Source organism: Musa acuminata, chromosome BXJ2-5 (genome assembly GCF_036884655.1).
Source record: "Musa acuminata AAA Group cultivar baxijiao chromosome BXJ2-5, Cavendish_Baxijiao_AAA, whole genome shotgun sequence".
In the NCBI taxonomy this organism is placed as follows: Eukaryota; Viridiplantae; Streptophyta; class Magnoliopsida; order Zingiberales; family Musaceae; genus Musa; species Musa acuminata.
Window position 1 is genome coordinate 41,496,882 of NC_088342.1, and position 19,645 is coordinate 41,516,526.

The 19,645-nt window shown below is 36.3% G+C and overlaps 1 protein-coding gene across 1 annotated transcript; it reads left to right on the forward strand.

Moving 5' to 3' along the window:
• The first annotated feature begins 6,769 nt into the window (after nucleotides 1-6,769).
• LOC135611583 (anthocyanin regulatory Lc protein-like) lies at nucleotides 6,770-17,663 on the forward strand. The gene is made up of 7 exons (XM_065107220.1): nucleotides 6,770-6,897; nucleotides 11,711-11,965; nucleotides 15,415-15,511; nucleotides 15,653-15,667; nucleotides 15,789-15,845; nucleotides 15,947-16,915; nucleotides 17,133-17,663. Exons 1-7 carry the CDS (start codon nucleotides 6,770-6,772, stop codon nucleotides 17,661-17,663), a joined length of 2,052 nt encoding a protein of 683 aa, XP_064963292.1.
• The last annotated feature ends 1,982 nt before the right edge of the window (nucleotides 17,664-19,645 follow it).

A 19,645-nucleotide genomic window follows, 5' to 3' on the forward strand; every position in this document is an offset into this window, starting at 1 on the left:
ATTGCTTTAAATTGAAAAATAAATTAAAGCAAAAGAGAAAACTTGTTGAGAAAACCACTGAGTCCGCTGAAGCTAGTGTAGCATCTGATGAGAATGTTGAAAATATTTTCTTTGATAATAATGAAAGGACGATGTCTAAAAATGAATGGATTTTAGGTTCAGGTTGTTCTTATCACATGTGTCCCAATAGGGATTTGTTTTCCACATATGAATCTTGTAATGGTGGAATTGTTTTGATGGGCAATAATGCTGCGTGTGATGTTGTTGGTAGAGGAACAATCCGAGTTAAAATGCATGATGGTATTGTGAGGACGCTCACTAATGTTAGACATATTCCTGATTTAAAAAAGAATCTTATCTCTTTAGGCACCCTAGAGGCTCTTGGGTGTAAATACATAGTTGAAGGTGGAGTTATGAAAGTTTCTAGAAGTGCCCTTATTGTTATGAAAGCTTGTAGGTCTGGTAGCTTATATATTATGCAGGGAACTACTGTCATAGGCTCAGTTGCAGTCTCGTCATCATCATTGTCTGATTCTGACATCACCAAATTATGACATATGTGTTTGGGTCATATGAGCGAAAAAGGTTTGAGCATATTGAGCAAAAGAGGTCTACTTTGTGGATAGAGTACTGGGCCACTGGACTTTTGTGAACATTGCATTTTTGGAAAGCAGAAAAGAGTCAGCTTCACTTCTCCGACAGTTCACAAAACGAAAGGTACTCTTGACTATATTCATTCAGACCTTTGGGGTCCAGCTCATATTCAGTCTAAGGGTGGTGCTAGGTATATATTGACTTTTATTGATGATTATTCCAGGAAAGTTTGGGTTTAGTTTTTGAAGCATAAAAATGATGTTTTTCTAACCTTTAAACAATGGAAGGCTTTGATTGAGAAGCAAACAGGTAAACAGATTAAGCGGCTTCGAACAGATAATGGCATGAAATTTTGTGAATATGACTTTAATGAATTTTGTAAAAATGAAGGAATCGTTCGGCATCGCACTATTAGGATGACGCCTCAGCAAAATGATGTGGCCGAACGTATGAACAGAACACTCTTGGAGAGAGCAAGGTGTATGATCTCAAATGCAGGGTTGACAAAGGACTTTTGGGCAGAGGCGATTAATATGGCCTGTTACGTTGTCAACTGCGCTCCTTCTACAGCACTTAACTTTAAAACTCCGGAGGAAGTTTGGTCAGGGACTCCTGCTGATTATTCTGATTTAAAAATTTTTGGGTGTCCAGCATACATGCATGTAAATGAAGGAAAATTAGAGCCTCGAGCTAAAAAGTACATTTTCCTTGGGTATGCTTCTAGGGTGAAAGGATACAGATTATGGTATTCTGATCCCAAATCTCCAAAATTTATAATCAGTAGAGATGTTACTTTTGATGAATTATCTATGTTATCTTCTAAAGAGGATTCTACTAGTTGTACAAATGATAGTGCGCAGAAGCAGGTGGAGCTTTAGATTTGGAGGTCTGATTTTTTTCAATCGAACTCTTCTACTCAAAGAATGCCAATAGATGGTCCCGAGTCTACTAACGTAGATGATCCAAAGGAAGAGCAATATTCCATAGCCAAGGATAGACCACGGAGAGATATTCGACTACCACAAAGATATGCAAATTTGGTTGTATATGCTTTGTCTGTTGCAGAAGAGACAAGTGAAGTTGGTGAGCCTACTTCCTATTCAGATGCAGTTTCTTGTGATAATTCCGCTAAGTGGTTGATTGTGATGAACGAAGAAATTGAGTCTCTCCATCGGAATAGAACTTGGGATCTTGTGAAGCCGCCTTCTGGTAAGAAAATTGTTGGATGCAAATGGGATACCATTGCTGAGGGGAAAGTCCTTGTTCAGAGAATTCATACGAAGGACGATTCAGCTGATATGCTTACGAAGTCTCTTCTGGTTTACAAGTTCAAGCAGTGCTTGGATTTGGTTGGTGTTCATTGTTGGTGATTGTCCGTTGGGGCTGTTATGAAGAAGGTGGAGCAAGTTTTGTTGGGACATGCCAAGGTGGAGATTTGTTAGTTTGGCAAGTCCCATAGTCCCACATCGGGAAAATCAGGCTTGTTATCTCCTATTGGAACTATAAATAAGGGCCTGGATTTTCAAGTCAGATGCACCACAAGAAAACCTAAGTATTTGCTTTGGGTTTAAGTCCACACTCAGTTAAATAGTTTGGGCTTATAGTTGAGGTTTTTCTTGTTTAGTATTTTCAGGTGTTTTATGGCCTAGGAACATCTTCCTAAGGCATTTGTAATAGTCCCTTTTTCATAGTAGAGATTTGCTCCTCTTTTGTCCGTGGATGTAGGTCAAAGTTAATTGACCGAACCACGTAAATCTGGTGTTCTTGTCACTTTTATCTTTTCGCTTTATTATCTTTGTTGTGTTGCCAAAATTACCTTGTGGTAAATTTCCTGGGGCTCGCTCTAACAACTGGTATCAGAGCATGGTTTCAGGATCTTTTGGCAACGATGACATTCGACAGAAATGTCAATTTCGGCATGTGGTAACTCAAGATGGAGGCCATTCTGGTTCAAGACGGAGTTGATTTGGCACTATAGGGAGCCGAGAGCATTTCAGATGATATGTCAAAAGAAGAGCTTGTAGGTATGGATAAGAAGGCCTGATCAAGCATCATTCCAAATCTCTCTGACGAGGTTTTACGGGAGGTAGCTATAGAGACTACGGCTAAGAGCATGTGGGACAAGCTTAAAGCCTTGTACATGAAGAGGACAGTGGAGAATTGTCTCTACTTGAAGCAGAGTCTATATATGCTTCGGATGATTGAAGGTACATATATACTCTCACATCTTGATAAGTTTGATTCTTTGGTTATGGATTTGGAGAATATAGATGCAAAAATTGATGATGAGGATAAGGCTTTGTTACTATTGTGTTCTCTTCCCCAATCTTTTAAGCATTTTCGTGATACTTTGATTTATGGAAAAAAATAGTTTTGTATCAAGAAATTAAATCTGTACTGAAATCTAAAGAGTAGATAGACAGAAATATCAGTGAGGAAAGTAGAGGGAATCAGGCTGAAGGTCTGGTTGTTAGGGGGAGAATGGATAAAAGAGAATTTGACAATAGTAGATCTAAATCTAGATCTAAATCCAGACATAGAAATTTGGAATGCAGATATTGTCATAAAATGGGGCACATTAAGACTGATTGTTTTCAATTGAAAAATAAATTAAAGCAAAAGAGAAAACTTGTTGAGAAAACTACTGAGTCTACTGAAGCTAGTGTAGCATCTGATGAGAATGTTGAAAATATTTTTTTTGCTACTGATGATAGGACGATGTCTAAAAATGAATGGATTTTAGGTTCAGGTTGTTCTTATCACATGTGTCCCAATAGGGATTTGTTTTCCACATATGAATCTTGTAATAGTGAAATTGTTTTGATGGGCAATAATGCTGCGTGTGATGTTGTTGGTAGAGGAACAATCCGTGTTAAAATGCATGATGGTATTGTGAGGACGCTCACTAATGTTAGACATATTCCTGATTTAAAAAAGAATCTTATCTCTTTTGGCACCCTAGAGGCTCTTGGGTGTAAATACACAGTTGAAGGTGGAGTTATGAAAGTTTCTAGAAGTGCCCTTATTGTTATGAAAGCTTGTAGGTCTAGTAGCTTATATATTATGCAGGGAACTACTGTTATAGGATCAGTTGCACTCTCGTCATCATCATTGTCTGATTCTGACATCACCAAATTATGACATATGCGTTTGGGTCATATGAGCGAAAAAGGTTTGAGCATATTGAGCAAAAGAGGTCTACTTTGTGGACAGAGTACTAGGCCACTGGACTTTTGTGAACATTGCATTTTTGGAAAGCAGAAAAGAGTTAGCTTCACTTCTCCGGCAGTTCACAAAATGAAAGGTACTCTTGACTATATTCATTCAGACCTTTGGGGTCCAGCTCATATTCAGTCTAAGGGTGGTGCTAGGTATATGTTGACTTTCATTGATGATTATTCCAAGAAAGTTTGGGTTTATTTTTTGAAGCATAAAAATGATGTTTTTCTAACCTTTAAACAATGGAAGGCTTTGATTGAGAAGCAAACAGGTAAACATATTAAGCGGCTTCGAACAGATAATGACATGAAATTTTGTGAATGTGACTTTAATGAATTATGCAAAAATAAAGGAATCGATCGGCATCGCATTATTAGGATGACGCCTCAGCAAAATGGTGTGGTCGAACGTATGAATAGAACACTCTTGGAGATAGCAAGGTGTATGATCTCAAATGCAGGGTTGACAAAGGACTTTTGGGCAGAGGCGATTAATATGGCATGTTACGTTATCAACCGCGCTCCTTCTACAGCACTAAACTTTAAAACTCCAGAGGAAGTTTGGTCAGGTACTCCTGCTGATTATTCTGATTTAAAAATTTTTGGGTGTCCAGCATACATGCATGTAAATGAAGGAAAATTAGAGCCTCGAGCTAAAAAGTGCATTTTCCTTGGGTATGCTTCTAGGGTGAAAGGATACAGAAGAAGAGCAAAATTCCATAGCCAAGGATAGACTACGAAGAGATATTCGACCACCACAAAGATATGTAAATTTGGTTGCATATGCTTTGTCTGTTGCAGAAGAGACGAGTGAAGTTGGTGAGCCTACTTCCTACTCAGATGCAGTTTCTTGTGATAATTCCGCTAAGTGGTTGATTGCGATGAACGAAGAAATTGAGTCTCTCCATCGGAATAGAACTTGGGATCTTGTGAAGCCGCCTTCTGGTAAGAAAATTGTTGGATGCAAATGGGATACCATTGTTGAGGGGAAAGTCCTTGTTCAGAGAATTCATACGAAGGACGATTCAGCTGATATGCTTACGAAGCCTCTTCCGGTTTACAAGTTCAAGCAGTGCTTGGACTTGGTTAGTGTTCATTGTTGGTGATTGCCCGTTGGGGCTGTTATGAAGAAGGTGGAGCAAGTTTTGTTGGGACATGCCAAGGTGGAGATTTGTTAGTTTGGCAAGTCCCATAGTCCCACATCGGGAAATTCAGGCTTGTTATCTCCTATTGGAATTATAAATAAGGGTCTGGGCTTTGAAGTTAGATGCACCACAAGAAAACCTAAGTATTTGCTTTGGGTTTAACTCCACACTCAGTTAAATAGTTTGGGCTTATAGTTGAGGTTTTTCTTGTTTAGTATTTTCGGGTGGTTTATGGCCTAGGAACATCTTCCTAAGACATTTGTAATAGTCCCTTTTTCATAGTAGTGATTTGCTCCTCTTTCGTCCGTGGATGTAGGTCAAAGTTAATTGACCGAACCACGTAAATATGGTGTTCTTGTCGCTTTTATCTTTTCGCTTTATTGTCTTTGTTGTGTTGTCAAAATTACCTTGTGGTAAATTTCCTGAGGCTAGTTCTAACACTGCACAATCACAGTGATCACAGTATTTGTGAGACAAACATCGTAAACATCCCAAGGCATGTGAAGCACATTTGGACACGAAAAATGAAAGCAATGGAGGTCGAAGATCACTCAGAAAGTAGCCTGCACTTGATTTTCTGACTCAGATGATGGAATGATAAATTAATTAGATGAAAAAAAAAATAAAGCCGAAATCACCATCTAGAGAATGAATACAGATGACAATGTTGAAGTTTAATCATGTTTTAGGTCTCAATGAAACAATACTTGGCTTAGGATTCAGATGTTGTACTTGCAGGGAGAAAATCTATTTTTGTTCATCGGACGACAAACCTTCCTCCACTATCAAGAAAGAAAACTTGTGGCAATAGCTGGTTGTTGCAGATTGATCTAAGAGCTTAGATGAACAACAATGAGGTTTCTGATGAGCTTAGATGTTAGAAAGATAGCACATTTTCAGGCAATTCAAAAGCGCAGAAGATCTGAAGGGAGGGTCCATATTGGATTCGGAGTCATTATTATTGTTGTGTTGCTGCACCCTCAGCTTTACTCATTTTCTCTGTCTTTTTTTTTTTGTTGAAAAGCCAAAGCCAATGCCAGTCAACAATTATTATTGTTGTGTTTTTTTTTTTTCAGTCTCTTCTTGTGTCGATACAATCCGAAATTTTACTCTCCTCCCCGTAGTCACTGCTGTCAGTCCAGCAAAGGTGATCTGACACTGCACCGGGCTGTAGTGTTCTATAATCGCAGATATCTAAGAGCAATGATTTTGAAACATTGCGAAAATGAATTTCCAACGACTTGAAATCTTGTCATTTTCTGTGGACCATTGCGAACCCGAAACCAACAATAGATTTATAACAACTTGAAAACATGTTATTTTCTACGGATTATTGCGAACCATAGACCAATAACAGATTTCTAACCACTAGAAGTCTTGTCATTTTCTGCACATTATTGCGAATTAATTTATGGTGTACTATCTTTTCCTTTTGTGGTCTAAGGGTCTAAATTGTGCCAGATAAAGAAGGTAACAAAATTCTTGAGATAACATATTAAGCTCCAAGAATCCCCCACTTATTCATTTCAAGACCTCCCAACATTTACTACTTTTTGATGGATTTGTCTCTTCATTACTGCAACCACCGGAGATAGTGTCGTCACTATCCCCATAATGAAAATACCATGGAATATGATCCTCTGATGATAATAAAGTTTCTTTCGTAGGAGAGGCTCCATATCGAAAATGACGATTATAATTAATTATGATCTTCTGCAATTTATTGGGTTAGAAGACATGGTACAGAAAGATAATTACTTCTTCTGAGATATAATCGGTGGCTTCGGTGGAGATCTGGTCTTGTGTCAAGAAATGGCCGCAGATCCGGCGATTCACGAAGAATTGCTAGCGAGGCACATCAGGAAGCAGCTTGCTGCCATCGTTACGAAGATGCAGTGGAGTTATGCATTCTTTTGGTCTGCTTCCACGACGCAACCCGGGTAAGGAAGCTGCTCCAACTTCTTTGTCCCTCTTAAATTTATTCTTACTTGCTACTATCTTGTTCCGTTTACTTAATCGTTCAAATTCTTATATTTTTTTCATGTGTTTATATACTTAAATTTTTTATTCTTGTGTTAACGTTCTTAAAATTTGGAATTCATGGAGACCACAGCTTCTTTACTTATTTTAGTCCATTGATCTTTATTTTGCGGCACGATTCACTCACATTAGACTATTAATCTTTACTGCACTTTGTAGTATGCCACTCCCATGAAGAATTTTGTTGAGCTCTAATTTTGAATATTTGTTTTTGCTAATGATATTGTTCACAGAAATGCTTCCTTGTAGATCAAATTGTATCATGACAACATAAACACAACGACACATAATTTTAGTCGGTTGGTAACTAAAAACCATTCTACCAGCATTTGATTCTTTTCCCATGAGAGAAAGAATCATCAAGCGACTGTAGTTTTTCTTTTTTTCAACAAACAAAATTATATTAGCTAAACTGTAAAATTACATGAAGAGCTTTGAAACTGACAAACTAAAAGGACCACTCTCCTCGGAAAAAAATAAAAAAAAGCATGGGTTAATCTAGTATGTAAGCTAGCCATCTCATTCCCTTGTCATAAGAAAGGAATCAAAGCATTCAAGATGTCAAATATCTTCAATAATATTTTTTATCACCCAAGAGGTGGGAACAACCATGCATATGATTCGCACCAATGTCTCTGAGTCTGACTCTACGTGAATCATCTTGACTTCACCCTGAGCAATGATCTACAAACCATCTTTTGGAAACAGTCACCTCATAATAAAGGACACTTTCCTTTTTAATATACTTGCACCTAGTCAATAGAGATTCACTAGTATCCCACCTGAGGCCTATTCTAAAACACTTGGTTATAAACTTACCCTTACACAATACCATCCGAGTGTTTGGCCATGTCATGAGTCGGGAACAATGCAATTTTCTTATAGAAATGTCATGCATAGAGTAGTGGTGATGATAGCTTCAAAGATGTAGACTTATGCTTAAAAATAATCTTATTCCTAACCTTCCACGACCACCATAGAGTAGTGGTGATGATAGCTTCAAAGAGTAACCTAGGATCTCCCCTCGTTTGCACACCCTCATTAATCCAATCACCCTCATGCCATACCGGAAAAGAACTAAAATGTATACTAAGTTTTTGCTCTATAAGATTCCAAAGGTCACATGCAAACGACTAAGGTTCCAATAGATAAAAAGGACATAACTCAGTATTGCACATATCCAATCGGGCTAATCTATTAGTTGTGCGAAGGCCATGAAGAAGTTTTCAGCAAAATACCTGAAACCTAGGTAGCATTGGCAACTTTCACAACCTACCCGTTGGTCATCATTCATCACAGAATTATCCTTTTAGCAATGCAAAAACCAATAAGTAGACTTACATGAAATAAAACCTTTATTATCAAGCTTCCAAAGCTAAAAATCATCATATGACATAAGGGCAAAATCCATTTAACAAATGACCTTCAATAAAACACTCCCAGTGAGAAATTTTAACTTGTTCAAATTTTAAGAACCATTTTGAAATAAATCTGAAATCATGCACAGAGTATTCTAGCTCAAGAACATTACAAAAAGTCAGCTTAAAAGAAATCAGTAAATCTAAAATCCAAAGATAAAAAAAAAAACTCTGATCGTAGAACAATTACCCACAAACAATGAAAAAAAATTATATAATTTTTTAAAATAATTAAAAATAATCTCCAACACCAACTATCTTTAGAAGAGAATTACAAGTTCCAAGGGTTAACACAACCAAACTTAGCCCTAATCACATCAACTCACAAGCTCTTAGCCCTACTCCCTTACAAAGCAATTTTCATAATGTGAAGATCCTTAATGTCTAATCTCTCATTCTTAGGGAGATGTAAATCATAAGTTCTCGCTGCTTCCCCAATAAAACTTTCTAATATCTCTCATAATTTTATTAAGAATAACATTTAATATCCAAGAGACACTCAAGGAATGAATAGGAATGAAATTCAACACAAAATTAATCAAAATAGTATGACCCGCAAGCGACAAATAAGTTCTCTACTAACTCTCAATTTTATCAACAATAGGCTGCACCAAAGGTGAGACTTACTAATTCTTCTTAGAGCAATAAGGATCCCTAAGTACTTAGAAGAAAAACACCCTTCCTTAAACATAAAAGCATTATAAATGTTCCTCCTAACGCTTTTAGGGATATTCTTCAAGAAGAAAATTTTAGACTTAGATAGATTAATTATTTAATCTTCGTAGGATTATTAATCTTTGGAATGAAAAGAAGAAAGGTTTTGGTCCAATCATAAGGAAGCATAATGTGATCAAAGAAGTCCTGAAAAACTTAGATCAAGGAATCTGAGATAAGATCCCAATAAAATCTATAAAACTTCATAGTGAAACCGTAGGTCTAGACCTTTTACCCGAACTAACATTCTATCAAATTTCATTATGACTAAACGGTTGAATCAAAGAATCCAAGATGCCCTAGTGAAGAAAGTTCGACCAAGTTGCGTAAGGCACAACACACCCGTCATCTTTCCAAGGCTGGGAGTAAAACTCAATAAACTCATTCTTAATAAGAATAGGGTCCAAAAGTATCCGCCCCCTAGTCTTGACATGGTGAATGAAAATTTTCCTCCTATAACAAGTGACCACAGCATGATAATACTTTACGTTTTGATCTCTATCACCAATCCACTTGATTTTAGCTTGAGACCACAACTTCAAATTAATTTGCATTATATATCTATTGTAAAGACAAGAGAGTTGAAGCCCATCCGACTTATAAAGACCACCCTTAGACTTTCTAAACTTAAGATACGAGATATCTTGCTTAGTTGACTCTAAGGCCTCATCAATCTTTCTCAGACTATGCTTATTCTTATTAAGACAAATATCCCCTAAGCCTATGCAACTTGCAAGAAATGCCATTTAGATAGAATGGCATGCTGAAAATTTCATACATGTTGAAAATATTACATACATCATCATATTTAATCTAAAATTGATGAAATTTAAATAGAGGAGAAGAAGGGCTTCTTTGCCCATTAACATGAAACAAACGGGGACAATTATTATTGCAAACACAAGGCAAAGTAGAAACTACTATGCACCAAACATATCAAGCCAAACATTATTAGCATAAACCCTATCAAGTCATATAAGAATACGGGTACTGTCTTGACAGCTATTACACCAAGTAAACTTTAGATCGATAAATCCCAAATCCGTTAACCCCAAATTAGCAATAAAGTTATTTAAGTTTCGATGAATTCATGGTGAAACCCTACCACAAAATTTGTTAAAAGCTGAAACAATACAATTAAAATCACCCATAAGAGCCCAAAGAAACAATACAATTAAGTCATTCCATAATAAACTCCTACTGTACAAAGAAATACCCGCATAAATCCTAATAAAAATTCATGAGTCATTTCTCCCATCTTACATAATGGCAGTACGAGAAGAGAGCACCTGGATATGAATAAGTTCCAAAGCAAAGCAATCCCTCCCGACGCACCCTCCACAGATATCGCCCAGGAGCACCATCCACCGCCTAGCCTACATGCCATCCTACGTGCAGTATTTGCATCGGAGTGCATGTCTTGCAAAAAAACCAAATTACATCTATGAGATTGGATAACAAAACGTATCTTATCCTTCACTGACCTATGATGTAAGCCCCTACAATTCCAACTTAAAACACTCGCAGTAAAAGAAAATGAAAGTCAACAAAGTCCCTCAAGATGTCCAGTGGAGGAGAAACTTTTCCACCACAAGGTTGAAGTCCCAGGGCTGCCTCCACTGCCTCATAATCTTCTCATCATAGCTAACATTGGAGGAGATCTTGATGCAATCAAAAGCAAACGTCGAAAGAAATGAGTAAGAAACGGTATCCTTAGAATGGCCAGCAAGCAGGTCCGTCCAAGATACCCTTTTACCTTCACCTTCACCACCGTGCCAGCAGCAATCGGGTGAGGAGGTTCTCCCGTGCCCCCGGCGGACAGAGGACCGAAAGGCAGTGCCGATTCCCTCGCGCCAGCAGCAATCGGTTGAGCAGTTTCACCGCCGTTAGGCGCCACCGCTCTAGCAGCATTCAACTGCGCCGATTACCCCGCGCTCCCAACGGACGGATGACTGTGAGACATGCGCTCCCCAGCATCTTCTCTAGCGAGCGAAAGGGCGGAAGATCGGGGAACCTTAGAAATAGCGGGCGAAGCTAAGTGGGGAGCCGCGAGCGTAGACGGAGTAGCCGACGGAGGGACCGACGACTGGGGAGCCTCTGTGACAGCCAGCGACGCTTCAGGAGAGCGAGATGCTGACGGCGATGGGGTTTCTCCATCACCCCCCACGAATTCTCAGAGCTTCTCTCTCTAGACAAAATCATCAAGCGACTACATTAAACGTGTGCAATTATGGAACGATAGCAGGTTGTCATAAAAAGGAAGGTAGTGAGCAGTATATTAGATAAGATTCCTCACCTTGGTTTCTTCCTAGACTACCGTATAGAAGAATGCCAGTTAACAGACCTATGTCATGATAACACTGCACAGAAAAATGGTCCCGTCTTATCAAATATCAATAAAATAGGATGTGCAGACTTTCTACCGTATGGTAGAGCAAAGAGGGCTGTTCTTTGTCCCCCTCCTCTAGATAATATGGTGAAATTTACATTTCGTCTTTGCTTCGTGAATCTTTTTTATCAATTGATTGTTTCATGTGATTTGAGCTTTTTGCCATAATTTCGTGTTAATTTGTTTTGTCAGTGTCTTGGAATGGTATGGTGGATTTTATAATGGTCAAATAAAAACAAGGAAGATGATTCAACCAATAGAACTTGAAGCTGACCAAATGAGCCTTCAGAGGAGCGAGCAACTGAGGGAATTGTATGAATCACTTTCATCGGGTGATAGCAATCAGCAGATGAGAAGGGCTTGTGATGCATTGTCTCCGGAGGATTTGACTGATGCAGAATGGTACTACTTGATTTGCATGTCCTTCGCATTCAATATAGGACAAGGGTACTCTCTTTTCTTAAAAATCTAAAGTTGTCTTTCTCCCTGTCATTATATCTTTGTTTTATGGTCACTTCAAGATTCTTTTTATTATCAAATGCAATTTATCTCGTATACATGTCATCAGAGTAAAGAAGTTTTGATTCAAGAAACTAGTCTCTAATTCTGCATGATTCTGCTAATATAAGATAATGATTACTGGACAACTAAGATATCATGATTAATTTCCTCCATCATCATTTTGATGGTTAAAGTTGAGACTGGTTCTATCGCATGCCATCTGCATTATCTATTGCTACGATGTTTTAATTGTAAAACTTTTATGGACGAGGTCGTACATAATTATCTCAGTGAAAAATAGTGATGAAGGATTGGATGAGTTTGAATTAGAGTTCTGCCCTGCAACTCTACAGGTGATGACATTATTCTGCAAGAGATTTTAATTTTGACTAGAAGCTAAGCTTCGTATCTCTTTTCTAAGCAACAAACAATGATATAATGTTGAGGAAAGTATACTTTCCAAAGCATCCTAAGGGAAACTAACACGGAACACCTACGTGACTGCCTATTTTGTGTCGGTGGCTTTCATCCCTTTAATGCTATTTGGTGAATCATTGCTTTCCGATTATTGTGTCTTTATGTCAGCTCTCGACAAAGTATTTCCTACATAAAGTTCATGTCTTCTTAACGTAAGCAAGACCGAGCATTCGTGTGTGCCGTAACAGCAGTATCGGATTATATCATTTGAGTTTCTTGTATGTTAGATGCACTCTTACTAAAAGTTCACATTATTTTGTTTTATTATTTATTACCTCGTTGGATTTGTTCAGCAATTTGTATCATACTACCTGACCATGTGAAAGCTTTTTTTATGTTAGGAGAAAAAATTAGAGCTACAAAGAATATTTTATGTTTTATTAATTTTTTTTATATTTCATAGCCTAGCATATATGGAGTTTATAGTTGACATATTATATTCATTATATTAATATGAATCTTTTTTTTCTTAAAAATCAATAGTCAATTTGATTTATTATTTTATAGATTTTTAATGTGTTTCACCTCTTGATGTAATAAACTTTTTCATGATATCTTGATAAGTTTAATTATAATATTCTTTCTCCTTAAATTTATTCTATCTAACATACTTTTTTATTATTATTAAAATATTTTAAATTTGAGAGGTCTTGTGAGTATATCTTAGTAGTTTCACTTTTTTGTTTTTGATATGGTCTCTTGTAAAATGAAATTATGTATCGATATACTTTAATCTTTCATAGTAGATAGGATTCTTAGCTAAGGTAATAGCTGATTTGTTATCAACATTAATCTTGGTTCACTTCTCTTATTATATATGAAGTTCTTGGAATAGTCTTCTTAACCATATTACATGACAAACATAAGAACTTCACAACTTAATAGAGCAACGATATATTATGTTTTTAAAAATCATATGAATATGGCTTCACTAAAATAAATTACAAATTTGATTATACTCTTCCATTGTAGCTTCCAGCCCAATCACTATCACTATATCAAATGAGCTCCAACCTTTTCAATAATAAATAGAATATGCTATGGTTAATTGTCCCTTTAATATTATCACAAAATTCTTTTAGTGACCTTTAATTGAGATATCTTAGGAATAAAATATCTATTTATTAAACAAACTCCAAATAATATATCAGATCGAGTGCATGTTAAATATCTTAAACATCCAACTAGACTTTTAGAGTTGGGTTAATTTGTTTACCTTCACTTTTCTTAGTCAACTTGGTGTCATATTCCACAAATGTAATAGTAGAGTGACAATCTTCCATGGAAAACTTCTTTAGGATCTCATTTACATAATTTTCTTTTGAGATTATAATTTCTTTATTATCTTGTATAATTTTGATACCGAGGAAATAAATCATTAATCATTAAGCCTAAGTTGGCCATCTCTATTAGGATCATAAAGACACTAAGAGAGGGAGGGGGGGCAGGGGATTAGTGCTTTCAAAATAAAATTTTGATTTGAAAATTTGATAAAAAAAAAATACATATCAGAAATAAGTTTAACTTAGAATGTGAGCAACTAAATCGGTTAGTAATAGTAAGAAAAAGCATAAAGAAAAATACAAACCAGTTCGGTTTAGGAAAAACATCTTTCTTTTCTTTTAAGATGTTCCCAACCATAACCTCGACCTCTTTAGCTAGAATTTTCTCTATCACTTTTATTGTTTTAAAATTTTTTATTAGTTTGATTTTTGTTATATCTTCCTCTTTGTCCATGACCTCTTTCTTTTTAAAGATTTTGATTCACTTTTATTTTTAAGAGTAAGCTTAATTTGTAATGCTTGCTCTATAGATTTTTCTTCTTCTCTTTTTGTAAGCCTTTGTTCAAGAACTTCAAGAGAAGCTATTAATTATTCTAAAGATATTTATTCTAAATCTTTAGACTCTTTAATTGCTACAATAATAAAATTAAATTTTGGATATAGAGATCTTAGTATTTTTTTTATTACTCTTTGATTACTTATTTGTTCATCATTTCATCTTATTTGATGAATGATAGAATAATTTTTGAGATGTAATAAGACAAGATTCAAAAGTGTTTTACTATAATTGTTCAAACTCATCTCATAATTGTTCAAACTTGTAGATAGAGCTTTTTTCCTTTGTCCATACCACCGAATGTTTTTTGAAGCATTTCCCAAGTCTCTTTTAAAGTATTTACTGGAGTAATGATCTCGAACATTATATCATCAAGCTCTTAGTAAATCATGAATAAAATTTTTTTCTACTTTTTTTTATCTTTGAGTTAGTTTTACACTTTTGCATTCATTACTCTTTCTTTTACAAACTCTTATATATCTTGGGAGCTTAGAAGGATCTTCATTTAGATGCACCATATATCGTAATTTTTTTTTATCAATCTAGGGATTTGAAATTGGCTGATGCTCGAGGAAAAGGCTATAGCTTAACTTAGCTTTAATACCAAATGTTAAACTATGTAGGGAGAAGAGATAAACCTATCATATAAAGAAAAGTATGACAAGATAAAATATTCTATGTTTCACTCAAAAACTTTTTATATTTCATAACTCAATAGATGGGGCTTATATAGCCTCCATATGGTACAATACGTTTATTGCATTTAATATAAATCTCTATTTTTCAAGAGACTCTTTCAATAATCATTAGTTAATTTAGTTTATTCTTGTATGGGCCCTTAATATATTTCACTTTGATAATCTTAATTCCAATATATCTTAGTTAAATGTTTTACGTTGTTCTTTAGATTATATTCATTATATTTAATATCTTTTTTTTTTCAAAAGACTCTTTCCAGAATCAATCGTTAATTTGATTTATTCTTCTAGGCCTTTAATACGTTTCACCTCTTGATTGAATGAACTTACACCTTTGATAAGTTTAATTCTAACACATGTTAGTTTTCTATTGTTCTTCAGATTGCCAGGTAAAGCATTTGCAGACAATCAACACATCTGGTTGAACGGTTCTCAATTTGCAAATTGCAAGATGTTTTCACGCTCTCTTTTAGCAAAGGTAGTATACCTAACCAGTTAAATTTTCCAATGTTGTAATTAAATATGTAATTAGAGCACGAAGCTAAAATTGGCTACTGCCTTAATTTTTGATATGTTACTCGCGGAATGATTAATTTGGACCACGTCACACATCATCTAGAGTGCATCTATTCAGGTACGATTACAGTCTTAGTTTCAAATGACCAATTACACCGTGATAGTCTCTCTCGATAATCTTTAAGTGAAAATATGTCTAGGCGAGTTATGCTATGATTTGTCATGGCGTCTATTTGCAGACAGTGGTGTGCATCCCTATCATGGATGGTGTACTAGAGCTTGGAACAACTGATCTAGTAAGTTCTATTTGATTGTTCTTATGAAGATTTCAAGTAGGTATTCTGAACTATTATACTTCTCATACAACTATCTCTCCTTTAATTTTATGTGACTTTAGATTTTGGAGGATCCTGCCATCATAGAGAAGATCACAAGTTCTCTCTGGGAGCTACCAAATCCGATTTGCTCTGAGCAATCTATATCCGGTCGTCGAATGGCTGAGAACGACGAAGATCATTTATGCCCTAATCTTGATAATAACATAGATGACTGTCTCGACTTGGAGGACCAGAATCTGATCGTTGATCCTCAAACCCAATTGGGCAATGGTCCAACACACATTCCATTTCATTTGTATGCCCCTATCGAACAAACAGAACCAGTCCGATGCAGGGTCGAGGAGCTACATACAAGCATACGTGAAGAACTAATTGTAGGTTCTTCAGATGGCAGTTTAAATGATGGCTGCTCCACGCAAAAGGTAGAAGATGCATTTGGAGTTGATGGGCTAAATGACATATCTCAGACTCAGAGTAGGCAGTTTATAGATGATGAGTTCAGCAATGTCCTACATGGCTATTTGGATTCTGATGGGCATGAACCGATGTCTTTTGTTAATGTTCAGAGAGTTGTCTCTGGCACTGTGGGAGAAAGGAAAAACAACCAGATTGTTGACGGTGTTCAGCAGAGAAGCCTTAGCAGGATAGTTCCACTGGATCTTGATGGTGATGATTCACAGTCTGCAAAGGCAGTTGCTGTCATTTTACAGAATTCAAAACATGTAAAACCAGTTTCAAGCTACCCGAAGATTTCTCATAAATCCAGTTTTGCAATCTGGAGAATTGATATGAACCCACCAAAACCATTCACTAGCATGTCTCAGAAGCTGTTAAAGAAACTTCTAGTGGATATAACATGGTTGCATGACGGACGCCTGCAGAGGCATCAAGAAAATGGGATGCAGGAAAAAACTTGCAAGCCAGAGGGAGAGTCCGATGTACGTCATGTCTTATCAGAGAGGAGGAGAAGAGAGAAGTTGAAGGAGAAATTTCTTGTTTTGAGATCACTTATTCCGTCTATCAGCAAGGTAGTAGAATTAGTTCCTGACGGAAGATATACTTCTAGAGTGGTATCAAATGGTTTTCTCGGTATATTTCTGTTCATGTGAAGTTTCTGACAATTTTTACCGAATCCAAAATTTTGGTGATAAGCTAGAAATGTTTTGCCTCTTATTTGGGAAAATATATCTTTGACCTTTCACCTTTGTTATAGAATTTAATTTGCTGTAATTATCTTTTTATCAGGTCGACAAGGCATCCGTCCTTGGTAACACCATAGATTATCTGAAAGATCTTAAGAGAAGACTGCTGGAGTTGGAATCCTGCCAGGATTCAGCGGAGCTTGAGATTGCGGAGAGCAGGAAGCATCCTGATGTAGCAAAGCGATCATCTGACAATTACAGGAACAAAGAGATCGTGAATGGCGAGAATTCTTTAGCAAAGAAGCGGAAAGTATCTGACGTCGATAGATCAAATGCCGAGCACCTCTGGATCTCGACCAAGGATAGACCAATCGAGGTAAACGTCACCTTGAAGGACAAAGAGGTTTTGGTAGAGATGCACTGTCCATGGAGGGAAAGCTTGGTGTTCGAGATAGTGGAATCTATAAGCAACCTCCATTTGGATCTGCTCTCGGTGCAATCTTCCACTGTCGATGGCATGCTTTCCCTGGCAATAAAATCCAAGGTTTGGATGCATCCAACAGCCTCACTGGTGGATTGCTTCCTGCTGTGTTTTCTAGTTACTGATTTGCTTTTGGTCTCCACTACAGTTTAGAAGCACCAGTGTTGCCTCACCAGGAATGATAAAGCAATCACTTCAAAGAGTGATGGGATTATTATAGCTGGTGGCATCCTCTTCCCTAATGAGAGCAGATCGTTGAGCCCTTACGGATCTTTCTTCAAGTCAACTGAGCACCAGTGTGTGTCACGTAAGTACGTGCAGGTTCTCCTCGATCTTCAGGAAGTAGCTTGCAAGGGATGAGCAGTTAGTTATACTTATTACTCAGAAGATGGATGAAAACATAATTCAGTGTACGAAAAAGATAGTAGAAAACCTAAAGATGCTGACGTCCATTCATGAATCAGCTTGCGAGGGAAGAGCACTTGTCTTCATGGCAATCTATACTGTGGAAAGAACAATGAATAGGTAGGAGTGTCTATGTTATCGTCGTTGTTCTTAGCACTATAGTTCCTGATTTAGCATCATGATACTCTCGTGGTTGCTGCACAACATATTATTCATTATTTTATGTTCGCCATCAAACATTTTTTTTGGAGTCATTTTGCTTACTTTGTTACTTCTGAGGGAAAAAACAGTATATTGTGGCACAAATAATATGAAAACAGTATCTAGTGGTCACACATTGAGTGGTTTGGAACACGACAAGGGAAAGACGACAGAAATGTAGAGTTAATAGTGGTCCGTGCCATGGTGCCTGCTAGGAAGAGGTAATAAATGGAGGATGGCAGCTCCAACCTGAAGAGATGCTCAAGGGGATTGAAGGAGAAAACAAGACCACGTCAACTTGACTACGGATCCTGAAGCATGCACATAAATATGCATTAAATCAAATTCTGCATGTGAAGCACCGTACGTGGTGACCACAGTTAGCTGCGTCGCATAACTTCGATATATTTGAAGGATCGCGAAACACATTTTGTACGAAGAAAAGGGAAAGCAAATGACACAGTCGACGTCGAAGATATTAGTGGAAGCCATTTCCAAGCAAGAGCAGTTTAAGAATCCAGACAGGTGGCAGCATGGTGAGCATTGAATGTTTCCACATTTCAACATGATAAATTTTTAAGTTCATATCTATTAAAGTTCAAGAAATGATTGGTACATTGTGTTTAGTAGAAGTTTCAAATCAAGTACAAAGCATAATAAATTAATTATGTATTATAATTTATACTTAACATTTGATAAATTAGAACTTAGTAATTAGATGGTTGAGAATTTAATGTATAAGAGATAGGGAAAAAGAAAATATTTATGTGGCATTCTAATTTTGAAACCAACTCTTAATATCTTTATAAAAAAATGAGTTCTCTTTTATTCTCCAATATCTTTTTTTTCTTATCCTTTTTTTCTTTCTTTCTTTTGTTTCCCTCACTATGCTCTTAAAGCTTCCTTCTTAAAATAACTAAAAGCGGCAGGAGCTGATATAGCAAAATTAAAGCACTATGAAGATAAGTTGAAGAGTTTATCATGTGGCTCGAGCATAAGGAACCCATGCTCGAGGCTCAAGTTATGGTTATGCAAATAATAGAATCAAAGACAGAATCCCTTCGCATTCAAAGAGATCTATCCATTGAGAGGTTTTTTCGTGTACAAATGATAACATCAAAGTTGACTTATCGGAATTTTATGATTAACTTCAACTTGAAGAGTTTTTTTATTGTCTTATTGTGATTGAGAAATTCTTTGAGTACCCGAAGATATCCAAAGATAGAAAGTAAAATTAATTATTGTAATACTTTAAGGTTATACTTTAATTTGATGGGACTCGATATAAAAGATGTATATTCGGGAAGGGAAGATGAAGATTTCGCTTTGAGAGAAATGAAATCTCTACTTAGTGAGAATGTTCTTTCATTTTATTATGTTTAAAATTTATTATTATAATTTAATAATATTCAATATGGTAGCAAAACTATAATCGATTATATTAAAAAATTCTACAAGTTGATGGTCTGAAACAACACTCAAGATTCAAAATAACAACTTGTAAGATATATTATTGGTGAACTATGAGT

Excerpts from the sequence above, each read along its gene's own strand:
- LOC135611583 (XM_065107220.1), top strand. The coding sequence starts at position 6,770 with ATGGCCGCAGATCCGGCGATTCACGAAGAATTGCTAGCGAGGCACATC. Across the intron at positions 11,966-15,414 it reads GCATTCAATATAGGACAAGG|ATTGCCAGGTAAAGCATTTG; the intron begins GTACTCTCTTTT and ends ATTGTTCTTCAG. Across the intron at positions 16,916-17,132 it reads TTATTCCGTCTATCAGCAAG|GTCGACAAGGCATCCGTCCT; the intron begins GTAGTAGAATTA and ends TCTTTTTATCAG.